General features: G+C 36.5%; 1 protein-coding gene across 1 annotated transcript; it reads left to right on the forward strand.

The window, feature by feature from the left end:
- Positions 1-13392: 13392 nt before the first annotated feature.
- LOC127417026 (gliomedin-like) lies at positions 13393-25426 on the forward strand. Its single transcript, XM_051656711.1, has 10 exons — positions 13393-14100; positions 15548-15599; positions 15700-15717; positions 16589-16669; positions 17456-17566; positions 21267-21395; positions 21510-21575; positions 21670-21795; positions 22266-22416; positions 24418-25426. Exons 1-10 carry the CDS (start codon positions 13654-13656, stop codon positions 24881-24883), a joined length of 1647 nt encoding a protein of 548 aa, XP_051512671.1. The 5' UTR covers positions 13393-13653; the 3' UTR covers positions 24884-25426.
- Positions 25427-26610: the final 1184 nt, after the last annotated feature.

The raw sequence follows: 26610 nt of genomic DNA on the forward strand, positions 1-26610 counted from the left end.
TGCTCTTTCCCATCGTCACAATCCCCTTCACAACATACCTCAAAACGAATCCATATTACCACCTTCTGTTATCATCGCACCCATAAGCTGGGACATCATGGAAGAAATCCAAAGAGCCCAACAAACGGACCCTGCACCACCTGAATGCCCTCCTACAAAACGGTATGTACCACACACTCTACGCCAAAGAACAATCCAATGGATTCATATCTCCCTCAGCACTGGACACCCTGGCATCCAGAGGACTATAAGCCTGGTATGTAACTCATTTTGGTGGCCCACAATCATTAATGACGTCACTGCTTATGTTAAGGCATGTCAAGTGTGTGCAAAGTCTAAAACCCCTAGAGAACTGCCAGCCGGCCTGTTACAGTCACTGCCTATCCCTCAGAGACCCTGGTCCCACCTGTCCGTTGACTTCATCACTGATCTGCCAAACTCCAATGGGTATACCACCATCTTTTGTCATTGATTGTTTCTCTAAGTCATGCAGACTAATCCCCATGAAAGGTCTACCCACTGCCATGGAAACCGCTAATGCTCTTTTCCACCAAGTTTTCAGGATCTATGGTCTACCAGAAGACCATGTCACACCTCGGACCACAGTTCACTTCCAGAGTCTGGCAGGCTTTCTGTAAACATCTAGACATCAACATCAGCCTCCCGTCTGGTTATCATCCTCAGGCTAATGGACAGGTGGAGAGGCTAAACCAGGAAATCGGCAGGTATCTCAGGTCTTACTGCAGTCGAGAACAACATAGGTGGAGCGACTTCCTGCCGTGGGCTGAATACGCCCAGAACACCCTCACGCACTCATCTACTGGACTCGCTCCCTTCCAATGTGTGCTGGGCTACCAACCTCCTATGTTCCCTTGGTTGGGTGAACCCTCTACGGTGCCAGCGGTGGATGATGGATCAGGTGGAGCGAGCAGGTGCGGGACAGTGCGCACGTCAGATTGCAGTGGGCCATCCGGGCCCAACAGATACAAGCTGATCGATGGAGGTGCCCCCACCCTGACTATCAACCTGGCCAGAGAGTCTGGCTATCTACACGGGAACTCAAGTTGCGGCTACCCTGCAAGAAGCTCAGCCCCAGGTATGTTGGTCCGTTCAGAATTGTCAGACAAATCAATCCTTTAACTTACCGACTGGAGCTACCGCATCTTTCCTTCCTTTCATGTGTCATTGTTGAAACCTGTCCACCTGACATCTGGCCCTGGAACCATGGATCCTGAGCCGCCTCCTCCATTGGAGATCGGATCACCTGCTTTCATGGTCAGAGATCATAGACTCACATCGGTGAGGGGGCCAGATGCAGTACCTGGTGGACTGGGAAGGTTATGGACCAGAGGAGAGATCATGGGTAGCCACCAAGGACATATTGGATCCATCCCTGATCCAAGACTTCCAAGCGCACCAGAATCGTCCTGCACCACAACCAAGGGGACGGCCAAGAAGAACACCGGGAGTTGTTCGTGGGTGGGGGATTTTGTAATGAATGAGGCTGGTATCCCTTCAGCCGACCGCCAGAGGGAGCCCTCTCCCAAATACTGACACTGAACCATTTCTTTTATGGTGACTTCCTGTTTGTATCATATAAATGGCCATGCCTTGCCATTGTGACCTTGCGAAGTATTGCCAGTTTCACTGCCTTACCAAGCATTATTCTCATTGTCCGTTTCATTGCCTACTTGTTATGACCATAGTGCCTGCTTTACTGGATTACCGATTTTGGATTACTGTTTTGCTCTGTTTGCCTGGTTGGACTGATTACCTGTTAACAACTACTTTGCCTACTTCACGACTACGTCTCTGCCTTGTGTTTTGGATTTGTATGCTGGTTGTAAAACTTCCTGCATTTGGATTCTACCTTTGCCTCCATGTCGAGTCCCTCACAATTGACACACATACTTTGGATCAGAGTTGTGCAGAGAGTGAACTCCAAGGACAGAAAAGCACAGATTCATATAGTTCAACAACAAAGTAGACATCGGTTGGACTGAGTATCACTGATATTTTTCCAAAGGTATAACCACTGCTGTTGTGATCTACAACAACAAGGCCATTAGTATATTTGGTTCCTTTATAAACAACCCCTGATACCTCTGAAGTACTCTGAGTGACACAGTTTGCCATCCTTATTGCATTTTTGTTATTGTATAACTGGCCATTGTGTTCATGTGCTTCACTGACAGATTGAATGTTAGGAGGAAACAACTGGCCACAAGCTAGATGGGACTGGAGCAACTGGTGCCTTTCTGCCAAAGTTTTACAAAGATGCACAATTTTCTTGCACAGTTCTTAAAATATGAATGTTTACTTTCAAACCTGAGGGTCCACAAGTGAATCAATGGTCCAAACCTGCATAGTGCAACAAATAATGATGCTTTTCTTTCAGACTCTCATCAGGAAACAAGGTACTTCTTACAGAGACATTATTCTTGTGTTAAAAACTTGAGGTAGTCAATCACATTATGATTAATTTTGGGAGCACAAATCAGCTCAACCATTTCCTTCAGTTTAAGGCACAGTTGCCGAACCTCATTATCCATGAGGTTTTTAATTTGACTTGCTACATAAATTGGTAAGAGCCTAAAGATACACCAATTCTGTGCAGCAGAACCACCAAGTCGTTGGCCATCTGCTTTAAACGCACATGGTGCGTTGTGAGTCACTTCCTAAATGCCTGAATTGTACAATACCTTCAAATAAATCGTGGCCTAAGCATGGAGGGAGTCCACCACACACAAGAAAAAATTTAAGGGAATTAAAAACAGAATTGAATTTCATGCCATCTACTATACATTGATCAGTAGTTGTGAGCTGATCAACACTATGTGCACAATGTCTGTTTGTTCCTTTTAGGCCAAGATTTAAAAGTTGTTGGCAAAATGTGTCTCTGTCAATTAGACAGTACCAACAGAAATACCTGTTGGTACTGAAATCTTCCGAAAAACCACCTATACAATGAGACCCAAGATTATCCTCACAAATGCCAATAAGCCCGGCTCTACGAATAGTGCCATCTATAGACTGAAATCCAGAATCCTCTAAATATTTCAGATCAGCAACAAGGCTGGAAAAGACCTCCTGACCGAACTGTTTAGAGTCCTCATCTCTACACAGTAGAGGAGCAGTTGTGTGGCAGAATCTCACCTAGGGTCATGTACACTGCCAGGATTTTATGTTTCTTTTTACCCGAACCAAGTGGATTTACAATTTCATCCTGGTACAAGATAAGTGATAATGATGATGGATGCTCATCAAGGTGGCATTTTGCTTGATGCATGTGCCATCCTTTATATCCTCCATCACTTTGTCACCAGAATCAAGCATTTTTGACTGGTTGTACTGTTCCCTCACTGATATCTGCCTAAACAGAGATGCAAGGGTTTCTTTAACTGACACATACTGACAAAAGCGTTCTTTACCAGCTGTGTCAATGCCCAGATATATCTGTTTTGGGTCAACAAAGTTGAACTTTTGTTTGAAGAAGGTGTAACCAGTTCATCAATAAGTTTGTCTATGTCACATGATGGTATATCTGATGATAATAACAGCTTTTCTTTTAGTCCAACAAGCATGGCCTGCATTCCATCAACATGAACTGCTTGAAATTCCTCTGACTGATTGAATTGTACTGGCAGGTAACAACATTTTGCCCTGCATCTTCAGGTAAAACAGAGCCAAGTTATGTAAAAAAGCCTCTTCATCTATTGTATTTCTATGACTTTCAAAAGACGATGTAGACGGTACCTCACTATTAAGAGAGAGATCTGTAGGAGGTAGTTGACTATCAAGAGACAGATCTGTTGGTGTTGCTGTCTCACACTGTTTGTGGAGACAAGACTGTTGCACTGGATCTGGCTGTTTATGCTTCCATGATAAATGAGTGGTGAATGATGTTCTCACTCTAAAATATTTCAAGCACCCTTCAACTGGACAGCAAACTTTTCTACCATCTCTAATATGAATTCGCAGGTGGAAGCACATCTCTGAAAAATTACTAGCCACAAATACACACCCTGGGACCTGACAGTGGAGGTGTATCCTGTTTTTGTGACTGCCTGTGATTTCTGTGCATATGTGACCTTAATGAGGAGAATTTCTTAAATGTACAAGGGCACTGCTGCATTCCACTCTATGTTGGTGTCTCTTTATATGTATATAAAAAACGCTTAGTTGGCGGCAAGGCACATCGCACAGTTTGCATCTGTACATTGTGGCAAATGTTGACTAACCAATAAAAAATTAAAAATAAATAAACAAGCTGAGTTGGTCAATTGTTGATACATGCAGTTAGGTGAAAAATAATGTGCAACACCAAGTGATGTTACTGAAAGTTGTGAGGAGAGGCTAAAAACTATCTAACCATGTAACTTTCTGGAACCGAACGAGTCCAAGACCACATAATAATGATTTCACTTTACATAATATATTTTAGAAACCCTCACCAAATTTGAACGGTTCCCTTACTCATTGTTGGAGGTTCCATTTTACATTTTATGCATTTAGCAGACACTTTTATCCAAAGCAACTTACAGTGCCCTTATTTCAGGGACAATCCCCCTGGAGCAACTTGGAGTTAAGTGCCATGCTCAATGACACAATGGTGGTGGCTGTGGGGATTGAACCAACAACCTTTTGCTTACCAGTTCAGTGCTTTAGTCCACTACACCACCACCACATTTTAAGGCTTAAAACATGAAAACACCACAACTGAATTGATTTACTCAAAAGTAAACCAACTATGACTTAATCACCTGGCTGCCTTAAAGGGGCAACACCTTCGTGTTTAGGATAAGGCAGTCTGCACATGTGTGTGTGTGTGTGTGTGTGTGTGTGTGTGTGTGTGTTAATGCCTAAATCCTTGTTTTCTGCCTGAAGATGTATACACTTCGCAATATATAGTGACGTAATGCGTCGGAGTAGTTTCGAAGTACAGTTATTTACCGTTTAATGTTACAGTTGGTACCTGTAATGGGTACATAGAGTAATTTATTGTAATTTATTTATTTGTGCTACATAAATTTCTAAAGATACACCTAATATTACAGTAAAATACTGTTCCCCGATATTACAGCAAAACACTGGCTATTTTACAGTTATTTACCCAGTAATTTACAGCAAGTTTTATTTCGCCATCTGATAAAAATGATTATGAGTTGTTATTAGATTATGTTTGTTAGTTAGCTAGATTTGTTTGCAGATGTTTGATATCTTCTATCTAATCCATTCAGATATTAAGTGTGACTTAAGTGTCCTAATACCTTTGGGGCCACTGTATTTACATTTAATATGTGTAATGTAATGTATAATGTTAGAGACAGTTAATAAAATTTAGGAATTTTATCATCAATCTACAGTTTCTAAATGTTTTTGTTTCATTCCATCTTAAAACATCATGATTATATAGGAATTGCATTTTTTTTTTTTTTTCACTGTTAGATTTTAAACCAAAACAAATTGTTAAGGTGAACACAAAAGCTATTTTGTGTCACTTCAGTTTGCCCTCTTTGTGCATTTTTATCAGTATCAGAGACATGGCTGGGAATTCACTGAACGCCCACTTTCATCAGCAAAGAATTTATGGAAATAAGCTGATATCTCTTAAGCTGACATCTCTTAGCGCATGCAGTCAGAGCAGATGCATGCAGCATTCTGGCTTTTTTTTTTTTTTTGTGAGGAGAGGGAAACTTTGCTCAGTATCTAGAGTGTGTGTCAGACCTTTAAAACACACTCATTCACTCATAACTAAACATACAGTCCATCAACCATGCCAAATATAGTATTATTAATAATGTAAAAATGGCTCTTTTTGAGAATTTACATGCATCTGAATATTTTCTTTTCTGCGGGCTATTCCAACTATGTATGTGCACTGTTATGTTTCCAGCATGTCTATATTAATTAAAATATGAAACTCACAATTTTACTAATTATATTACAAAATTTTATTTGATCACAATATCGCAAGTAAGGGAACATTTTAATTGAACTGTAGGTAATTTCACTTTTTGGGTTGAGTGGATGTTTTTGCCATGTCACTGGGTGCTGTACACTAGCTTGAAACTTACAAACATAAAAATTGAGAACCACTGGGGTAAAGGGTTAGACTTTTCACGGTTACAGTAGGTTTAGGTTTGGGTTAAGGGTTAACCTTGGGAAAAATCGTAATAGCATTGTTCATTGGTTCGTTTATTTTTCTATATGGGAGTAAAAGTTGTATGATTTTGTATGAGCCAACAGGCTGATCTCACAAGTGGCCAAAGTGGTAGGTATTGTTGGGCGTATGGGCACGTGTGAGCTTCATTTTCTAAAGGAAATGTCCACGGAGGGGCACCAAAAGCGAGTTTTGTTTTTTTTAACTTTACAGACTATAATAAAGTGAAGAGGAATGCATATTTTATAAACTGTACCCCTCCAACTCAAACCCTAAAAATAAGCCTAAACATCAGTGGAGAAAAAATTTAATGTTAGAGGGAAAAATGCAACCTCCGAATCACACGCATTACTGATTATGTGAATGTGATTACTTTCTGGTTTCAACATGGGATCCGAACCCTCATCCCCCACCCTGCTGACTTGTTGCTTCCATTCGCAACACAGGGGAAGGTAAAAACAATAGAGCCGTTGCAATAGAGCCATTGCAAAAATGTCTGATAGGAGGTGGTGCTTGTCAATGAGTCGCATAATGTGGCCAATCCTAGGGTACCGGATGTGTCGGAAACAACATGCTGACCTCCTGTGTGATCATGTTGAGCTTGTGCGATTTCATATGCTTTCGCCATCTCAAACTATTATTAAGCCTTGCCATGAGACCAGGTTGGGAAATAGTATGATAATTTCAAAACCAATTCAGGCTAACATGGCAAACTTCAGCTCTTTATTTCCATGCTGTTCAGTTGCATACCACTGTGTAAACAATCAAGTTAAACTTAGTAAACTTAATGTGCCTAAGCTTGACCTAGAGCATATTTCTGAAAGTCTGCTCTTATAGTCATATAGTCATACTTCCTTAAATTACAACACTAGCATTTATAGTTTCAAGAGTTCAAAAGGTACTGCATAACAGGAATGAGCAATGCATGTTCTGGATCTTTCCTTATTTGTATTTTGATTCTCAATAATGGAGTAGAAGAATTTTACACTGGTCAAAATTTCATGGTGGTAGCTTGTGGGTTAAAGCTCTCCGCTACTTAATTATATTTCGCCTGTTCAATACCCAGAGGAGGTTGTTTGCTAGGGGTTGTTGCTAGGGCGTTGTTTGGGTGTTCTTGGTCCCCAGATTTGATTGGTCCCTTCAGTGTAAGTTTATGGAATGTTTTTGTCCAATTTATCATCTCTCAGTTACAAATTGTAAGTCTGATATCTTAGATAAGTAATAATAGCAGACCTCTTCTCAACAAGCCACACGATTTGAGGAATAATGAATGACTGTAGCACAAACAATGCAGAACAAGTTACATAAGTTAAATATCTAGTTTAATACTCACTTAACAAGCGCTACTTATATTTTTATCTAATATTTACAAGTTTATTTGACGTATGGTGTATCAAGTACTGTGATTGTATGTGGAGGTGTCCACCAGGAATTTCCCTGGTTGTCAGAATCTCGGGGTGGTCCCGATTTAAACTTTTACTCTGCCATAAAGACATCAACCTTTCATACATTCAGCAACATCACACACTTCTGGATTGGGGCTCCTTAGAAATCAGGGGCCTCTCATGAAGGATAGGGGAAAATTTTTACAGGGAAGGAATGTCATTTCTTAGAGGGATACAAGAAATCTTTAATTCATTGGAGAACAAAATGTCCCTCTGCTCATTGAAAACCACGTCACTGAAATATGAATACAGCCTTTGTGATCCTTGGGTTTTGCAAGTTGTTTGTCCCTTGTGGCAAAACTGTGGGCAGGAGGGCAGGAGGAGGGAGAATTGTGGGTATTTTCAACCATAAATTTATTTATCATTTACATTTACTGTATGTTTTGGCTTTCTAACCACAATTTCCAAGAAAGTATTTGTATTGTGTCTGTAGAAAAATGTTTGTGGTGATTACCAGTTGGAAACTTCTACAACTCTGTTTTTAAAGCAATAATCAATAATTAGAATAATTATTTTTTTCATGACGTCTTTAATGTCTTTTTATTGTCCTCCCACTGAGTTACCTCAGACAACTGTCTTTGGGTTGTGTGTTCAGTTCAGTAAAAGCAATGCAAGACATATGGCTGTAGTGGGTGGCATCTGCTCGGTTTCTCATGAGGAGAGCCAAGTGACAGAGAATGACAGCAATGTTCTAGACGTGACATAGCAGGAGAGAAGCCAAACCACTTCCCTTAACTGAACACAGTATTGTCCACTCATCTGACCCCTCTGAGTTCTGAGGGCCTGTTATATAAAAAGTCACTGTTGATATATAATTTGTGTGTCACCCCGTTTTATTTAATTTTTTTATGCTACAAAACTCGCAATTCTATTCAAAATTGAATCATTTTTTTATTGGACTTACAGTAGAATATCAGTTGCCTATAATACAGTATATGAAGATAACCCAATATTGTTCTCTATAAATTATATCCTATAAAATCATAACATCCTTTTGAACAGGCTTGAAAGCATTTGTATATAGGCACTAGCCTTGTTTAAATACTATCTGTCAGATTGCTACCTGTTTGTTTGTGTAAATAAAGAGCTGTCTAACAATGATAAAGTATGGTGTGCCACAAGGCTCGGTATTAGGCCTTTTGTTATTTCCCTTGTACATGCTCCCAGTAGATAATATTATTAGAAAATTTGGCGCAAGTATTTATATCTTCTTGAAACGCTAAATTCAGAAAAATGGAAGTTCTATTCATGGACCAAAATCCTCTCTGGCTAGGAAACAAGGAAGCAGTCTGATCAACATTCTGCCAGTTTATGCCATACTGATCTCACTGTGAATTAGGCCAATGGTTAGGTTGACAGTTCATGAGCAAAACTTAGTATGTGCTAACGAAAATCTGAACTACTGCCCCCAGTGGCTGAAGCGGGCAGTATTTTTGTACATGTATGTGCTGTGAAATGTCCACAGAGGGGTTCCAAAAATAAGTTGTAAAGTGAATTGTTTTTGGTTGTAAATGATGTAATACAATGAAGAGGAATGCATGTTTGTATTAGCTCTACCCCCTAACCTAAACCCAACCCTTAAAGGTGCACCAAGTAAATTTTTGCTAATTAAAAAAGTTTTACACATAAAGACATGAATAGCATTTTTTAGAAATATGTTGAAAGTGATGTACACTCACAATAGATGAAGACTCCAGTCATAGTCAACAATTTAGTCCAGAGTGATGGTATGGTATTGATAAAGAGTAATGTAATCCAACAGACAGTCCTGAACAGAATGTGCAAGTGGATAGATAAAATGTCCAAACAAGAGGTCCCTGCTGAATTCATGAAACAAACCACTACAACCTGCAGCTCTCATGGATAAGTGGCACGACATTGAACATCAAGTGCGAGCATAAGGCGGTGTTAAGTCGGGGCAGAGAGCTCGTGAGCCACGGCTGCACAGTCACAGTCCAGCATGCTACAGTGTGTGAAAATTCATTTGGATTGGATACAAGAATGTCCATTATAGAGAGGTGTGTATTATGAGATGGGTAAAAACACAGACTAAAAGTAATAAAACGGAAGATAAACAAACATATTTGGTGTGAAGGGGCAGTATTTGGTAAACAAACTTCCAGTATTCGGGACGATGAGTGTCAGTATACAGTCCAAAACCACAAGTACTACTGGGACAGACAGGATGAGTAAGAGCCAGCTAAAATCTTACTTAGTGCATCTTTAACATAACCATCAGTGGAGTAAAAACTTAATCTTAGAGGGAAAATGGGACCTCTGAATCATGCTCGTCATTGATTATGCAAAAGCGATTACTTCCTGATTTCAACGCAGGAGGACAATCCGGGTTTCCACAGAAGAAGTGAAATATACTTAACTGATGTCTGATGGGAGATTGTACTTTTCAGGAACTCTATAGATCGTCACAAACCAGGCTTGACTGGATGAGTTTTGTGGTCCGCTAATTTTCTACTTTGAAGCACTATGGAGAATGTCAAACATGAATAAACTTCTGAAAAAACAAAACAAAAACAAAAAAAATAGTTACTAGTTCTTCCTATGCGGCACTTATGGCAGCCTGCTAACTGGATAAAAAAACCTGCCTGAACTGATTTGACCCCTACACCCCCCTCAGCATGAGCACATGCAGAGTAGACTTCACTCTGATACCTTGTGTCTTGCTTGTGTGCACACACAAACCCAACCAATGAGCTCGCAGCTCAGCTTGTATGTTGTATTGGGCCATGACCTACAGCTGCAGGGCAGTAGACAGACCACACAGCTTCATACAGAAATGCACCAACATTCATCAGAGCACAGGGAGAATTCTCATCTCTTTTTATGCACAAATCGTCTGCTTGTACAATACCACATTATTTTTTTATATTATAATTGTAGGTCCAGTACTGGCAATACTGTGTGCTCCAAAGACAGATGTATTCCACACTCATAATGCAAGTGTATCAAAGACTGTGTTGTTACCAGCCCATATGTTTTAATGAGATTGAGGTGCTTATAGATGTCAGATTATATCCTAATTAAAACTATAGAACTGGGTCACGTTCTGTTATATAGGCAATATCTGAATTGCGTGTCAGGCCTTAGACTCCATACATACACAAACCAAGTTTCCTTAAGGATGTCCTTTCCTATAACTGCTGACATTGACTCACTCTGACATGTCCATGAAATCACCTTGGAGCTGAATAACTCCAATTCTTGTCAGTATTGTTTTGTCCGTGTTGAACTATTGTCTTATACAGTATATAATGGCTCCTTAAAAGTAAATGGATATTTACATCACACTTAAAAATGCATGAACTGGTGTCAAGGTCATTTTTTGTGTATGTATGAAGTCAGTTCTCTTCAAGTTCACAGAGGTGTCCAACTCTGTAAACCCCAACAAGTTCAATGCACTAAGGGAATTTGGTAACACTTTAAAATAAGGTTCATTAGTTAATGCATTAGGTATCATGAAATAACAATGAACAATATATTTTTACAGCATTTATTAATCTTTGTTAATGTTAGTTTATAAAAATACAATTGTTCATTATTAGTTCATGTTAGTACAAATTGCACCAACTAATGTTAACCTATACAACTTTTAATAAAAAAAAGTATTAGTATATGATGAAATTAACATTAACCAAGAATAATAAATACTGTAAAAGTATTGTTCATTATTAGTTCACGTACTAATGTTAACAAACAGAACCTCATTGTAAAGTTTTACCAGGAATTTGAGTAAATCCATTACCTCAAAGTAATGAAGTCCTCTCTCTCTATGGTAATGAAGGGTTATCTTTGTTAAACTAAGAGGCTGTGATTAGATCAGAATTAAGATTTTATTTACATAAAATAAGTAGTTTCAATGACAGAGTGAATCCTGAGATGCTATAATTTATAAATGTGTTATGTGTTATCTTTCTTTTAAGTAAATGCCACTTGACTTACATAATAAAATATGAATGCAATAATGCAAGCCCATTTTGACATTTAATCATGTGCCAAATATGAATATAATATCTTTAATTTTCACTAGTTAAAATGTTAATTACTGAAATCAGGAATGGAAATACTTCTAGTGAAAGTTTTAATTCTTAATATAAAAAATGACGTCATTACTCCCAGAAATTTTCATTCTTGATATCAAAAACTGAACTTGTAAAAGCCCTATTTTTATATCTGTAGCTGTATTTTCCCTAGTAGAATTTCACAATAATCTGTCATTCCCTCTTGTCTTGTTCAAAACGCAATTGCAGATATCTCAAATTAATTTCTTACTAGTTGATATTCCTAATAAATCTGCAATGTACTTCTTACTAGTAAAAATGCTAATTTTTCATATCTGTAATTTTGTAAGTTTAGCTATCTGTAATGAGTAAGAAAGCCATTTAATATATCTTGAATGACTCTTCAATTGAATGATATCATATCTAAAATACTGAATTTGTTAAAATTCATGAACATGTTAATTTACAGATATTAACAAGTAGCATTTTCACTAGTAATAATTCAATTGTTGTTATCAGAAATGGACATCTGCACTAGCAACAATGTAATTATTGATACCACAATATTATTTTACTAGTAAGAAATGCACTGCTGATGTGTGAATATGTAATTTTAACTAGTAAGAAATTAATTATAGAGATTTTTAACAGGATTGAATGACAGATCGTTGTTACATTCTGCTCACGAAATTATTTTTTTTATATAAAAATAATAATGTTGAAATTCCATGAAATTCCCATGTACTAGTTCAGATTACATTTTTTATATCAAGAATGGGTATTTATGTGAGTTATAAAGGCATTTGTTTTATTTTAGGAATTAATAAAAATAATATTTTAGGAGTTTTTACTAGTGCAAACATAATTTACTGAAATCAATAATTAGCATTTAATCAGAAATAAAAACGGAATTGTTGATGTCTATAATTCATATCATGCAAGTGATTAAATGTCGAAAGAGCTTGCTGTACATATCAGGTTTGTACTTCTTACTAGTAAAAATGATACTTTTTGATGTCAATAATCGCATTGTTACTATTACAAATGTCTGTTCCTGATATCATCAATTGAATTTCAACTTGTAAAAATGCTACTTGTTGATACCTGTGTTTTGGTTTTCACTTAATCTTTAACGTTATTGTAATTAGTAAGTAAGTATTTTAAGATTAGTCTTCAATTTAATGATATCTGAAATCCATTCATCTGAAATACCAGATCTAACATGTTGAAATTAATTTACAAATATGAAAAAATAGTATTTGCACAAGTTGTAATTCAATAGTTAATATCAGGAATTGACTTTTGCACTAGTAATAATGTAATTGTTGACATAAAAAATATATATATATAATTGTTACTAGTAAGCACACATGATTAAATGTTGAAAGGGCTTGCGATAAATGTAAAGACAGTCATACATTGAGAAGTGTGGCTTAAATGTCCAAATACTTTTTGGGGCCAATGTATGTTTATGTTTTTTTGGATTTTGTTTATTAAAAGAAGGTTTAGTACAATGTACTTGAGGTGATTTGGGGGGTTAACAAAGCTTTGAACTGCCCAAAAACTATGAAAACGGTGATATCCGTCACCACTGGAAAACTGTTTACTGAAGTCTTGCTGTGGCTCTCTGCATCTCTAGTATTCTTCCACATCATTGGTTGGATCTGGATTATGCTGGTCAGCCCACGGCCATGCTGAAGAATGAACTCAACTGCATGTAAATCAGGTGACTGCACAAGCAGGGGGTTCTTCTCCAGTGCATCAGAACAACACAAGAGCCCAGCATCTCTCAGTCCAGACAGACCCTGAACAAGGACTTCAATTGTCTTCTCACTTCTGGACACCATGTCCTTCTTTTTCATTTTAAAGGGAATAGTCTACAACTCTATTTTTGAGCCTTGCCTTTGAAATCTGTGAGCTGTAGTTAGTTTTGCTTTGCAGTTTTTAAAATTGAAGCAAATCTAAAAGTCTAAAAGTCTAACTTTTTGGAGTTTCTGGGAAGGGGTTGTCTTTGGGACACCAAGTTGGTATGCTGGATCCATTGGCAGAGTTGAGGAGAACAGGAGGTTTCAGGCAATGCGGTGGCCGGATGTCCTGGCAGGTGCGCTGGGCACTGTACAGCGTGTGTGTCTTGACATTAATAAACTCTGCCGGTCTGGTGCTGCTCCTGATCCAGCAGAGAGAGCTGTGGGCTCACCTGACCAAGGTGGGGGAGCAGATGGTGGAAATATCTCAGAGTTCTGTGGTGGAGTTCATGACGCAGGTGAATGAAGATGAGGCAGAGTATCAGTACTCCAGAAGCAAGCACAGCCGGCAGCATCGGGGGACACGGCCGATTGCAGATCATGACGTGGGTCTGGAAGAGGAAGTCTTGGGTGATTTACAGTATCAGCAGCAAAGACATGGGCAGCTTCTCCAACACAAATCACAAGAGCAGGATGGCATGATGATGATGATGACGTACTCCATGGTGCCAGTAAGAGACAAAAACATCTCATGATTAATATTTACATTAATTACAGAATTAACTGCTGTTATTGATCTATTTTATTATGACATCGATCTATTATCAAACTAAATTGGATCTGAGAACAAAATACAGACAGAACTATAAAAACATCCCTGAAGAACCTTAAGCTGGTTTGGTGGTCTTAGGTGGTCTCCCAATCTGGTCAAGTTGGTTTGTTTAATTGGGAAACTGCCAGCAGATCAGGCTGTGAGACCAATTATATTTATTATAATTATATTACAATTTTTGTATTATTCAAACTATAATACTATAATTTGTATTATTGGTGGTGTTTTCTAAGATAAGGAAATCATTACAATTACTATTCCTACTTTGGGTTATGGGTTTGTTCGGTAACACTTTACAAGTTTACAATAATGTTCCCTTTATTAAGTGTTTATAAAGGGGTTCATTAATGATTAATTGTTCATTTACAAATGCATTATTAATCATTGATATGCAGCTATAGCAACATGCATAAAAAGGGTGATTTTCATTCAATACCTGCCAAACAGTGAGCAATTTGTCTTACATGTTATAAATGCTTCATAACACTGAATTAAGATTAGTGACCAATGAAAATGTACCTTAATGTAAAGTGGACCCATATGAAGCATTTAGTAAGGAGTTGCCAACATTATAAACTCATGTACATAAAGTTCAGTATGGTTTAATGGTCATCAGGCTTTATTATGTTGTGAATGGGCAAGAAGACCTTGTTATTGTCATTTATTTTGTAATACATAGATTTTAATCACCTATTTTTGGTGCATTGTGGCATAAATCATTACATAATTAGGGCATTTATTTGTATTAATATAATTAATATTCAAATATAACTTTGAATAAGTGTATTAAGTATTTATAACATGTTAGTTAAAATGCTCACTATTTTGCAAGTATAGCATGAAAGTTGTTACAGTATAACTGCATGTCAGTGATTTCTAATGCATTTGCAAATGACTAATTAGATAATGAACCCTTTACATAACGTGCAGCTTGTTGAGAAAAGGTGTGCTTTTTGCTTTACTATGTGAACTGACTTACAATTGTCACATGGCGGACAATTAAAAAAAAAACGTTAAAAAAAAGTCCCCACTGACTTTCTTTGAAGGATGGACCTGAGCCATATCGATGGACCAGAATGTCTTGGGGGTGGGTTCTTTTGACCAAATAACCACCTAGTAATCACCCTAGCATCATGGTGGAGTGTAAATATATTTATTGATTGATTGATTTAATTTTAACTACAGTGTTATCCTTTGTCTTATCTTCACAAATGAGCTTAAGGCAAAGGTTCAGCTAAGGTCCAGTGCTTACATAATTACATTTTTCTTGGTGATTTCCCCACCCCCCAACATACAGCTATAAAGTAAGACCTTTTTACACTATTAATTATAATCTAATGTTTTAGGTTAAAATTCTGCTGGACATTTGCAACAGCAATAAAGGAGTCTGTCTGACTGGTGAGAATCAAAATCTGTTTGGCTCATTCTTATTTTGTCATTTTAATATCTTAATGTTCTCCACCAAGTTTACAGTTTGATTTACTTTTGTCTCCTACAGGACCACCTGGACTACCAGGTAGGAAATGAACTCTTCTAATGATGGGTGAATCTGACACTGTAAATAAATAAAATAAATAAATAAATACATTTTATTTATATATATATATATATATATATATATATATATATATATATATATATATATATATATATATATATATATATAATTATTTATTCAAAAAATAAACAGAATAAATATAATAATAAAAAAGTATTTTTCACCTCAAAATTAAAATAAAAAAGTAGAGTCTGCATAAGTAAGCCTTTTCAAGGACATTTTTTTTTTTTTTTGACAATTATGACAACTGACAATTAAGCACGTTTCCCCCAAATTCTTATCATCATAATGCAAAATATTTCATTCTCATTACTGTAGTACATAGTCATTTTATGATTTTTTTTAATTATCATTATTCTAGATTAATCTCATTAAATTCTCAGTACTGTTATAGTCATTTTTACTGAATTGTAGTAAGAATATATTGTTATACAATATTTTTTAATCAGCATAAATGAAAGGCATTACAACAAATACTGCCATGATGTATAAATACTTTAGAATATAACATACTGTATATCTTTTTTAATAGAAATGAGCACGATATATAAGGATATGAGAATTATAGGAGATCATTTTACTTAATTTTCATGGAAATAAAATCACAATGTAAAATGGTCTTTATTTTACATTGGTTCTGAATTTAGGCTTCATTTTCTTTAAACCAAAAATAATTAATATACCTTTGTTTTTGTTTCTGGGGTGAAATATGACTTGTTCTTGACAGTGTTCATGAGATTCGCCTGGTTACATCATTGTCCTTACACATACCATATACAGCGTTCTTTACACTGAGTTACTCAAATATTTTTACTTTATGTAATTCCAGGCTTGCCGGGTGTGGACGGAATGCCGGGATATAATGGAACAGATGGAATTCCAGGGTTGCATGGAAAACGAGGGAAAAGAGGTCGGCTTTACACAGAAGAATATAGAAAATTGGTCCATCATGCACATAAATGAATGAGTCAAAAAAGGACAACTGAAAGAGAATATCCTCTTTTTAAACCTCTTCTCGAACATTCATCCACTGAGGAAGAGGAGGGGGATTTTATACTGCTTTAGTCACACAGCAGTGAACACCCACTGAAAATACTAAACTCATGACCACCGCTCTGATTAAAGCTGACTAACAGCTCAGTGCCCAGTGAAATTCACCAAATATATTGTGAAAAAAACCTGAAGGAAATTCTTTGTAAAGTAGTGGAAAAATTATCTGAAAAATTTGAATAGTCTTTTTCTGAAAGATGATAAGAATGTTTTGCAACACTTGCTGAGAGGCCATGATTAATTTTAGTTTCACTTCCATAACAAATTGGCAAGTGATTGTTTGTAAGCAATTCTCATGCCAAAGGTTACTACAAGTAAATGTTACAAGTAGTTTATAAAAATGGAACTTCATACCACCCAGCTGTAACACTACCTACTAGAATTGCGATACTCTGAGCATGGTCTCGAGACCAACTATAGTATATCCACTAATGGATAGTTGCACCCCTGTTATTGACACTTTTTTTTTCTTGTAGTAGCTGTAAAGGTAAAAATAAACTTAAAATAATGATGTAATGGCTTAGTACTATGTTTACAATTGCAATTCAGATTCATAAACAAATTCACTTTCTGGTCTCCGTTGTGAGATGGACAAGGATGAAAAAGCCATTTGTGAATGATTTTGTGGTTTTGTACCTGTGTGAAGGTCCTCCAGGTGAGAATGGTGAGCCTGGTGAGAGGGGAGAGAAAGGAGATCCTGGACCCCCGGGACCACCTGGAGAAAAGGGCGAACCTTCAAATGATGTCATTGTAGAGGGTAAAGAGCAGTTTTATAAAAACAGAGTTAAAGTGAAATAGAAATTCTGTTTACTCAACCTCAGTGATTCTCAACCCTCAAAGAAATTCTCAGAGTGCACGCTCAACAGTGCATTCTAGCAAATATGATGAAATATGATGTCAGTTTACATTGTAAACTTGATTTCCTAATGTTTATTAATCAAGTTATTTTAGTATAACTTAGTTAAAATCATTTTAAGTAATCTTGGGGCCCTTTTAAAAAACTGAGGCCCCCGGCTCCCAGATTGAGAACCACTGCTCAACCTCATGTCGTTCCAAACTTCCAAAAATAAGATATTTTGAAGAATCTCCGTGCTGCTCTTTTCTACACTATAAAAGCAAATAGTGAAAAGGGACTGTCAGGAAGTGAGGAGTAAAAAACTTTCTCTGTGTCTGAGCTCTCATATCTCATTTGTCCTCATGTATATCAAAACTTGGCACATCAAGACTACTTTGGACTACTTTTTTGGTGCTTTATTTACATTTTTGGTCATTACACTGAGAAAAAAAAAAAAAAATAAAAAAAAAAAAAAAAAAATAAAATATATATATATATATATATATATATATATATATATATATATATATATATATATATATATATATATATACACACACACACACACACACACACACACACACTACCGGTCAAAAGTTTTGAAACACTTGACTGAAATGTTTCTCATAATCTTAAAAATCTTTTGATCTGAAGGCATATGCTTAAATGTTTGAAATTAGTTTTGTAGACAAAAATATAATTGTGCCACCATATTAATTTATTTAATTATAAAACTAACATTTATTTAAAAAAAAAAAAAAAAAAAAGTATTTTAAATTGATGACTTGGACCAAATAATAAAGAAAAGCAGCCAATAAGTGCCCAACATAGATGGGAACTCCTTCAATACTGTTTAAAAAGCATCCCAGGGTGATACCTCAAGAAGTTGGTTGAGAAAATGTCAAGAGTACATTTCTGCAAATTCTAGGCAAAGGGTGACTACTTTGAAGATGCTAAAATATAACATTGGTGTTATAAAAATTTTGGAATAAAATAATTATAAATTATAATAAAGAATGAGTAAGTGTTTCAAAACTTTTGACCGGTACTGTATGTATATATATATATATATATATATATACAGTTGTGCTCAAAAGTTTGCATACCCTGGCAGAAATTGTGACATTTTGGCATTGATTTTGAAAATATGACTGATCATGCAAAAAAAAACTGTCTTTTATATAAGGATAGTGATCATATCAAGCCATTTATTATCACATAGTTATTTGGCTCCTTTTAAATCATAATGATAACAGAAATCACCCAAATGGCCCTGATCAAAAGTTTACATACCCTTGAATGTTTGGCCTTGTTACAGATGGCAATTAAATGGCAATTAAAGTTTAATTTCCCACACCTGTGGCTTTTTAAATTGCAATTAGTGTCTGTGTATAAATAGTCAATGAGTTTGTTAGTGCTCACGTGGATGCACAGAGCAGGCTAGATACTGAACCATGGGGAGTAGAAAAGAGCTGTCAAAAGACCTGCGTAACAAGGTAATGGAACTTTATAAAGATGGAAAAGGATATAAAAAGATATCCAAAGCCTTGAAAATGACAGTCAGTACTGTTCAATCACTTATTAAAAAGTGGAAAATTCGGGGATCTCTTGATACCAAGCCAAGATCACGTAGACCAAGAAAGATTTCAGCCACAACTGCTAGAAGAATTGTTAGGGATACAAAGAAAAACCCACAGGTAACCTCAGGAGAAATACAGGCTGCTCTAGAAAAAGACGGTGTGGTTGTTTCAAGGAGCACAATATGACGATACTTGAACAAAAATGAGCTGCATGGTCGAGTTGCCAGAAAGAAGCCTTTACTGTGCCAATGCCACAAAAAAGCCCGGTTACAATATGCCCGACAACACCTTGACACGCCTCACAGCTTCTGGCACATTGTAATTTGGAGTGACGAGACCAAAATAGAGCTTTATGGTCACAACCATAAGCGCTATGTTCGGAGAGGGGTCAACAAGGCCTATAGTGAAAAGAATACCATCCCCACTGTGAAGCATGGTGGATCACTGATGTTTTGGGGGTGTGTGAGCTCTAAAGGCATGGGAATCTTGTGAAAATTGATGGCAAGATGAATGCAGCATGTTATCAGAAAATACTGGCAGACAATTTGCATTCTTCTGCACGAAAGCTGCACATGGGACGCTCTTAGACTTTCCAGCACGACAATGACCCTAAGCACAAGGTCAAGTTGGCCCTCCAGTGGTTACAGCAGAAAAAGGTGAAGGTTCTGGAGTGGCCATCACAGTCTGCTGACCTTAATATCATCGAGTCACTCTGGGGAGATCTCAAATGTGCGGTTCATGCAAGACGACCAAAGACTTTGCATGACCTGGAGGCATTTTGCCAAGACGAATGGGTAGCTATACCACCTGCAAGAATTTGGGGCCTCATAGACAACTATTACAAAAGACTGCACGCTGTCATTGAAGCTAAAGGGTGCAATACACAGTATTAAGAACTAAGGGTATGCAGACTTCTGAACAGGGGTCATTTCATGATTTCATGGGTTTTATGATTGTGCCATTCTGTTATAACCTACAGTTGAATATGAATCCCATAAGAAATAAAAGAAATGCGTTTTGCCTGCTCACTCATGTTTTCTTTAAAAAATGGTACATATATTACCAATTCTCCAAGGGTATGCAAACTTTTTTGAAAGGATTAAGTACTGTCTACAGTAAATAAGTTAAAGTGTGAACTTAAAAATATTAATTAAAATTTGTTCTCAGTACTCAACTCAATAAGTAAATATTATTTATGATTATTTGTCATCGTTACAATGTGTAATGTATCAATCCTAAAGTAGAAAACCTTGTCATATTTATTAGCTAATTTGAGTAAATTTCACAGGTAAATAAAATAAGTAAATTCTATTTAACTTTTTGAACTTTTTGGTGCATGTTCCCAGCATGCACCAAGCTTGAATAATTGAGCTTGTATGGTTTCACTGTTTGTAAGTATATATTATTAGATTGTGTTTTGATGACCTCTTGTTTTGTGTAGTCTAAAGTTAATTTTCTAGTCAAAATTACCCATTCATGAAAAAAAAAGAAAAAAAAAAAAAAAAGAAAAGAAAAAATCTGTTAATTGTTACCGTCATTGTGTTTTGTGCAACAAGTGTTGAGGTCTGCATGCACAGGTTATATCTTGTTTCTAATGCCAGTAATGCAAGATGATGTTGTCTTATAGACTATATAGCATGCATTGCATTTTCCTGTGGAAGATTTCCGTATGTCATGTGGTACATGATAAAACCTGAGTTTGTAAGTTCAAAATGAGAAATGCTCTAATAAAATGTTCATTTAAATTTTACTAAGTTTATTTAAGTACAATTTGCATCAGATTTTGTAAGTAAAAGTTACTCACTTAATTTACTCAATATTATTTCATGAAGTTAAGTAGATTTTACTTAATTTGATACCATTAAAATGTACTTTTACGTTCCACAGAAGAAAGTCATATAGGTTTGGAATGACAAGTAAATGAATTTTCATTTCTGGATGAACTTTTCTCTTTTTGCAATTTACTAGCAAACATCTTTACATCATGTACTTCTGTGATCACAGCAATGTTTAGCGATATTTATTTCTGCTGTAATCTGCAGGTCCACCTGGTCCAGCGGGACCCCCTGGCCTCCCCGGTCCACCCGGCCCTCCAGGACCCCCTGGGCCCCAGGGTCCCCCAAGACACAGGAACCACAGAGCGCATGTCCACATGGTGAAGGAAACTGTGGGTGAGTGATAAAGTACAATTTAGCAATTAATATCAAGACAGAAAGTCCAAAAATCAGACTGGCTAAAGTATTTCTCCAAATTTTAACATAGTGACATTTCCTCTTTCTCTTTAGGTCACCTGAATTCAGTCCCAAATGATGATACCATCAGCCAGAAAATGGCATCATGGAAGATAAATGGTACCAACCAGAGAAAAATGAGCTGTTCTGTAACTGATGAACTGCCTACATGAACTCGACATTAGATGTGATGGTGTGCATTTGTGTCTGTCAGATTGCATAATAAAGTCCGTGCTGAACCCCAGACACCTAATGAAAATGAGCAGCACGTTTGGAGCATGGATGATGGACACCGCAGCTCAGGATGATGAGAAGATCTGGGTAGCAGAACATTTCTCAGGTACCAAAGAGACAGCATATCTACTCATCAACACATGAAAACTGTTTAAAAACTATCGAATGAGAAACTAAAAGTCAAATCGCTTTTATAAAACACTTACTACATAAAAATAGCATTTTGGACACAAATATTAATACAACATTGTGCCATAGCTGTTAGTATATTGGATGCTTTCTAAGCTTCTTTTAGGATAATATGAGATTTTTGATATGAGATGAGAAATATACATTTATGTCAGATTTTATTTGTGATTGGAAATATGTTTTTTGAACCGTAAACATAGACAACAGTTTTTCAGATTTCAGTTCAGTTATTTGCTTCGCCATGCAAGCAAATAAGAGCTGTACTTAGAAAATAACTGCCCGAAGGCATTACCAAGATGGTCGCTGAGTAAACTGACTTGCCTTAAAGGGATTTTGGCTTTAATGGTTTTCCACCCATTTCATGTGCGCTGATGCTGTATTTTTCAGGTCGAATCATTAAGGAGTATAACAGCATTGCAGCGTTCCAGAACAGCAGCAGTGAATCCATTGACGTCAGGAAGTTTTTCCAAGGTTGCGGCCACACTGTACATAACGGCTCCATATTCTACCACATCGCTGGAACTTCTAATATTGCAAAGTATGGCATGGACAGGTCTTGATAAGACCATGATTTGAAGTTCTTTAAAGGGGTTAGTTCACTTCAGAATGAAAATGCGGTCATCATTTACTCACCCTCATGTTGCTCCAAATGCAAAAGAAATATTTCCATAATGTGCAGTGTTGTTCCATAGGCTTGGGATTGATGCATCGATAATCAGAAAATTTTCCTGATGATTATCGACCTATATCGCCATTTCTTTCAGATATAAATATGGCTAATCGTCGCACAATAGTTTTTGTCTCTTTGTATATTATTCATGCGTCTGGTGAACGACATGGCCCATACTAAAATTTGAAACAATTATTTCTATGAAGGTACGCACACCATTGCAGCCAACCGATATCAAGCTGCGGTGTGCATACCTTCATAGAAAAATAAAGCCCAGCTACGACTCTGGAGGCTGCTCAAAATTCTGTAGCTCCACAGAGCACAACTCATATAGTTTCCATTAAATTCTACCCAAATCATTATCAAAGGACATAGATTTTCTCTAGCCATCACTGGATGATATAGTGTGTATATGATTATTTCATATAGCCGACACAATGTATTTTCAGTTACAAGTACAGTATGTCTTTTTGTGGTTTGACAATGTGAAAGAAACTTATTCAAGGCTACAAACAGTGAAACTAACCTGTAAACTCATCAACGTCACCTTGTTCATTCTTGAAGAAGTACAAACATTTTCGTAACTTTTGTGCGTATGGTGACTAGACTCACAACTTTGGACTGCCACCTGCACCCCATCGAGTCCTTCAGCATTAAATACAGTAAATGTTATATCACCCCCTTGTGGTCTCCCAAAGCTATTGCACCAGACTACATTAAACGGAAGGCCAACTGACAGTGAATTTGTAAGCACGCAAATTAGGCTTCTAATTTAAATGTCGGCGAATGTTAATGTATTGGCGCCTTAATAACGTATTGAGAAAATAATGTGCTGATCAATAATCGATTTAACAATATTTAATGACATTCCTGTTGTTCTTGTAAAGGTAGGTCTGTCAAGCTCCAAAAAATAAATACAAAATAAAATAAAATACCATAACAGTAGTCCATACAAGCCATATAATAGTTGTGTCAAGGCAAAGACCAAAATGTAAAAATAAATTTGTTTAAAAATGTCCTCACTGCCATAGTTTTGAAATCTCATTTGCACTTGCACCCAATTCAAAATGGAGCATCAAGACACGTTGTTGTCAAATATCATTGGTTTTCCTGTGCCACGTCTCTAAATACTCTTATAGTGTTTTTTTCTTTTTAGTATTATAGTTTTTTTAGTGTTTCTTATGGTGTTCCCCCTCATTATAAAAAAGAGCACATTATGATAAAGATTTCTTTTTGTATTCCATGCACTAAAATAATATTTTCAGCCTATTTTTTTAGGATTTATTTTTTTTCAATTTGTTAAGCAAATACCATCTAATTGAATTGTGTAGTTTGAAACAAATTGAAATTAATAAAACTAATTTTTTTATATAAAAATATTTAGGTTTTTAGTTAAAGATAACAATTAAATTTGATGGAATTGTGTTATGAAATTTAAATGAGTAAATCTTAAAATTATTTTTTGTGTGTGTAAAATATAATACAGGTTTGGAACAACGTGAAGGTGAGTAAATGATTACATCATTTTCATTTTTGGGAGAATTATTCCTTTAAAACTACGGGTCTGTGGAGGTACTGCAGGTGTTTAGCAGAAAAGATATTGTATATACAGAATTCTTTTACATTTTCTAACAACAGTATTTTAATGAATATTTACTAATGATCTGATTTAAGTATTAATGTAATGATAATGTTTTAATGAAAGTAATTATAAAGTGTTACAAGAAAATCTAACTTTTTTTCTATTAGGGATCCCTCGGTGGGGTTTCTCTAAGAGTGTAAATGTTGGAAACCTCTGCTTTAAAATGTTTTTTCCTTTTTTAAATAAATTTTATCTTATAACACATCCTTACTCTCCAATATGCACAGGTTTGACCTTCATACAAAGATCTTACACACCCTAAGCATTGAAAACGCCCTGTATCACAACCTGTCCTACCTCCTTCACAACTCAAAGACGTATTTCAAATTAGCAGCAGATGAGAACGGTCTGTGGATCATATTTGCCTCCAGCATAGACGACAACATCATGGTGGCTCGAATGGATGAGAAGACGTTCTCCATCACCAGCTACATCAACACCACCTACCCCAGGACCAAAGCCGGAAACATGTTCATCGCCTGCGGGATCCTCTATGTCACGGATATTAAGGACATAAAGGTGACCTTCGCATTTGACCTCCTGAAAGGGAAGCCTGTCAGTGTCAGCTTGGTTCTGAGGGCACCTGGAGGGCTTCTGGCTATGATCTCATACAACCCCATAGATAAACATCTGTACGTGTGGGACAGCAGCTATGTCAAGTCGTACCAGGTCCGGTTTCTCTCTGATGAATAAAATCATTGGAGTACTTCGTGTTTTGCAGCATTTTGCTTTGTCATGTTTAACCTTTTAGTATTTTTAAGTAAATAATAACTAATGCTTCACTTGCCCAAATGCATTCCAATATTTTTTTCTTGAGTAAATGCTAAATTATGAATAAATGTTTAATCTAGTGTTATTGTCCATGCTGTAAGATGTATTTATCTTCATCTTCATGTATTTATTTGTGTTATGTATAGTTTTGACAGTTATATGGTGCATTTTCCTTTTTTTTATTGCTAACATGTAAACATTTCCTCCAGTTCAATGGGCTTCAATGAGCTAATTTGTCATTTGTAAAATCATTCTTCAAAAATGGTCTTATGAAACATTTACACAGAAATTAGCTCTGCTCGTGTGAGTAGAGGTTTTGTGAATGAGGCTTAAAGTATATAAATAATAAATATAATTATACGTATTTTCTAGGGAATTAGGAATTTTGTACACTCCTCTAACCATTGATGTAAATGTTTTAGAGCTTTACTTTATACAGGGTTCCCACACCTTTTGACCAATAAATTTCCATAATATTTCCTTGATTTTTTTTTTTATTTATTTATTATTTTTCCAGTTGTTCAGATTACTGGATAATGATTTAAAAATAAGATTACAGAGCTTGCACTCACAAAGAGAAAATTATAGACAGGGAAATATTTTAGAGCAGATCATAACTAGAAAAGCTTACATTCACTATAGACATTTCCTTGACTTTTTGAGATTTAACTTATTTCAAGATCTTTTCCAGACCTGGAAATCCTCATTTTTTTAATTCCCTGACATTTACAGATTTTCCATAACCATGGGACCCTGTTCATATTAGAAATTGCAATAATGTGTTTCTTTGTCACAGTTTGAGGTAGGACCCAAACAGTGGCAAGTTTAAAAGTCTTTACTGAAAAATAAAACAAAATACAAAGAAAAATCTCACAATGGATAAAATAACAAAAAGAACTAACAAGGTAACAAGGGGGTGGGGCCTAGACGTGAGACAGGAAAACACATGGCAAACAATCCTTACGGAAGCCATGTGCTCACACATAACACAACTGACAAAACAGAAGAGCACATGGCAAATGAACACTATCATACACCATGTGCTCAAACAAAAAACACAGCACAAAAGACAGACAGAAGAGTGCATGGTGACAAAAATGAATCTGAAGCCATGCGCTCACAAAGACAAGACATAGAGCATAAGTGTCTAGATCCCAACACCAGAACCGAAACCAAACTAGATAGAAGCCAGGATCCAGAAACCATGCTCTGAACGTAAAACACAAAATGGACTGAACAGTGCATGGCAAGGAGATACAACCCCAAACTGTGCGCTCACACAGAAACACAAACAAAGACAGACAGAGCACATGGACAGGAAATAAACCCTAAACCATGTGCTCAACAAAACACATAACATTGATGTCAGGATCACCAACCAATAAATATAACTAACAAAGGTGACAGGATCCTGACATTACCCACCCTCAAAGGGATGCCACCTGGCATCCCAAAAAAAGGGAACATCAAACACAAAACAAGACCAAACAACACACACACACATACACACACACACACAAAACAAAAAAGACTAGGTCATGGCTAGAGACATAGACCAGGGTGGGGGTAGGAAGACGAGACCGAGGTGGAACCAGCAGAACAGCCCAGGGTGGAGCCGGCAGGACAGACCAGGGAGGGAGGGTAGGAGA

This window comes from Myxocyprinus asiaticus, chromosome 26, assembly GCF_019703515.2.
Source record: "Myxocyprinus asiaticus isolate MX2 ecotype Aquarium Trade chromosome 26, UBuf_Myxa_2, whole genome shotgun sequence".
Lineage (NCBI taxonomy): Eukaryota > Metazoa > Chordata > Actinopteri > Cypriniformes > Catostomidae > Myxocyprinus > Myxocyprinus asiaticus.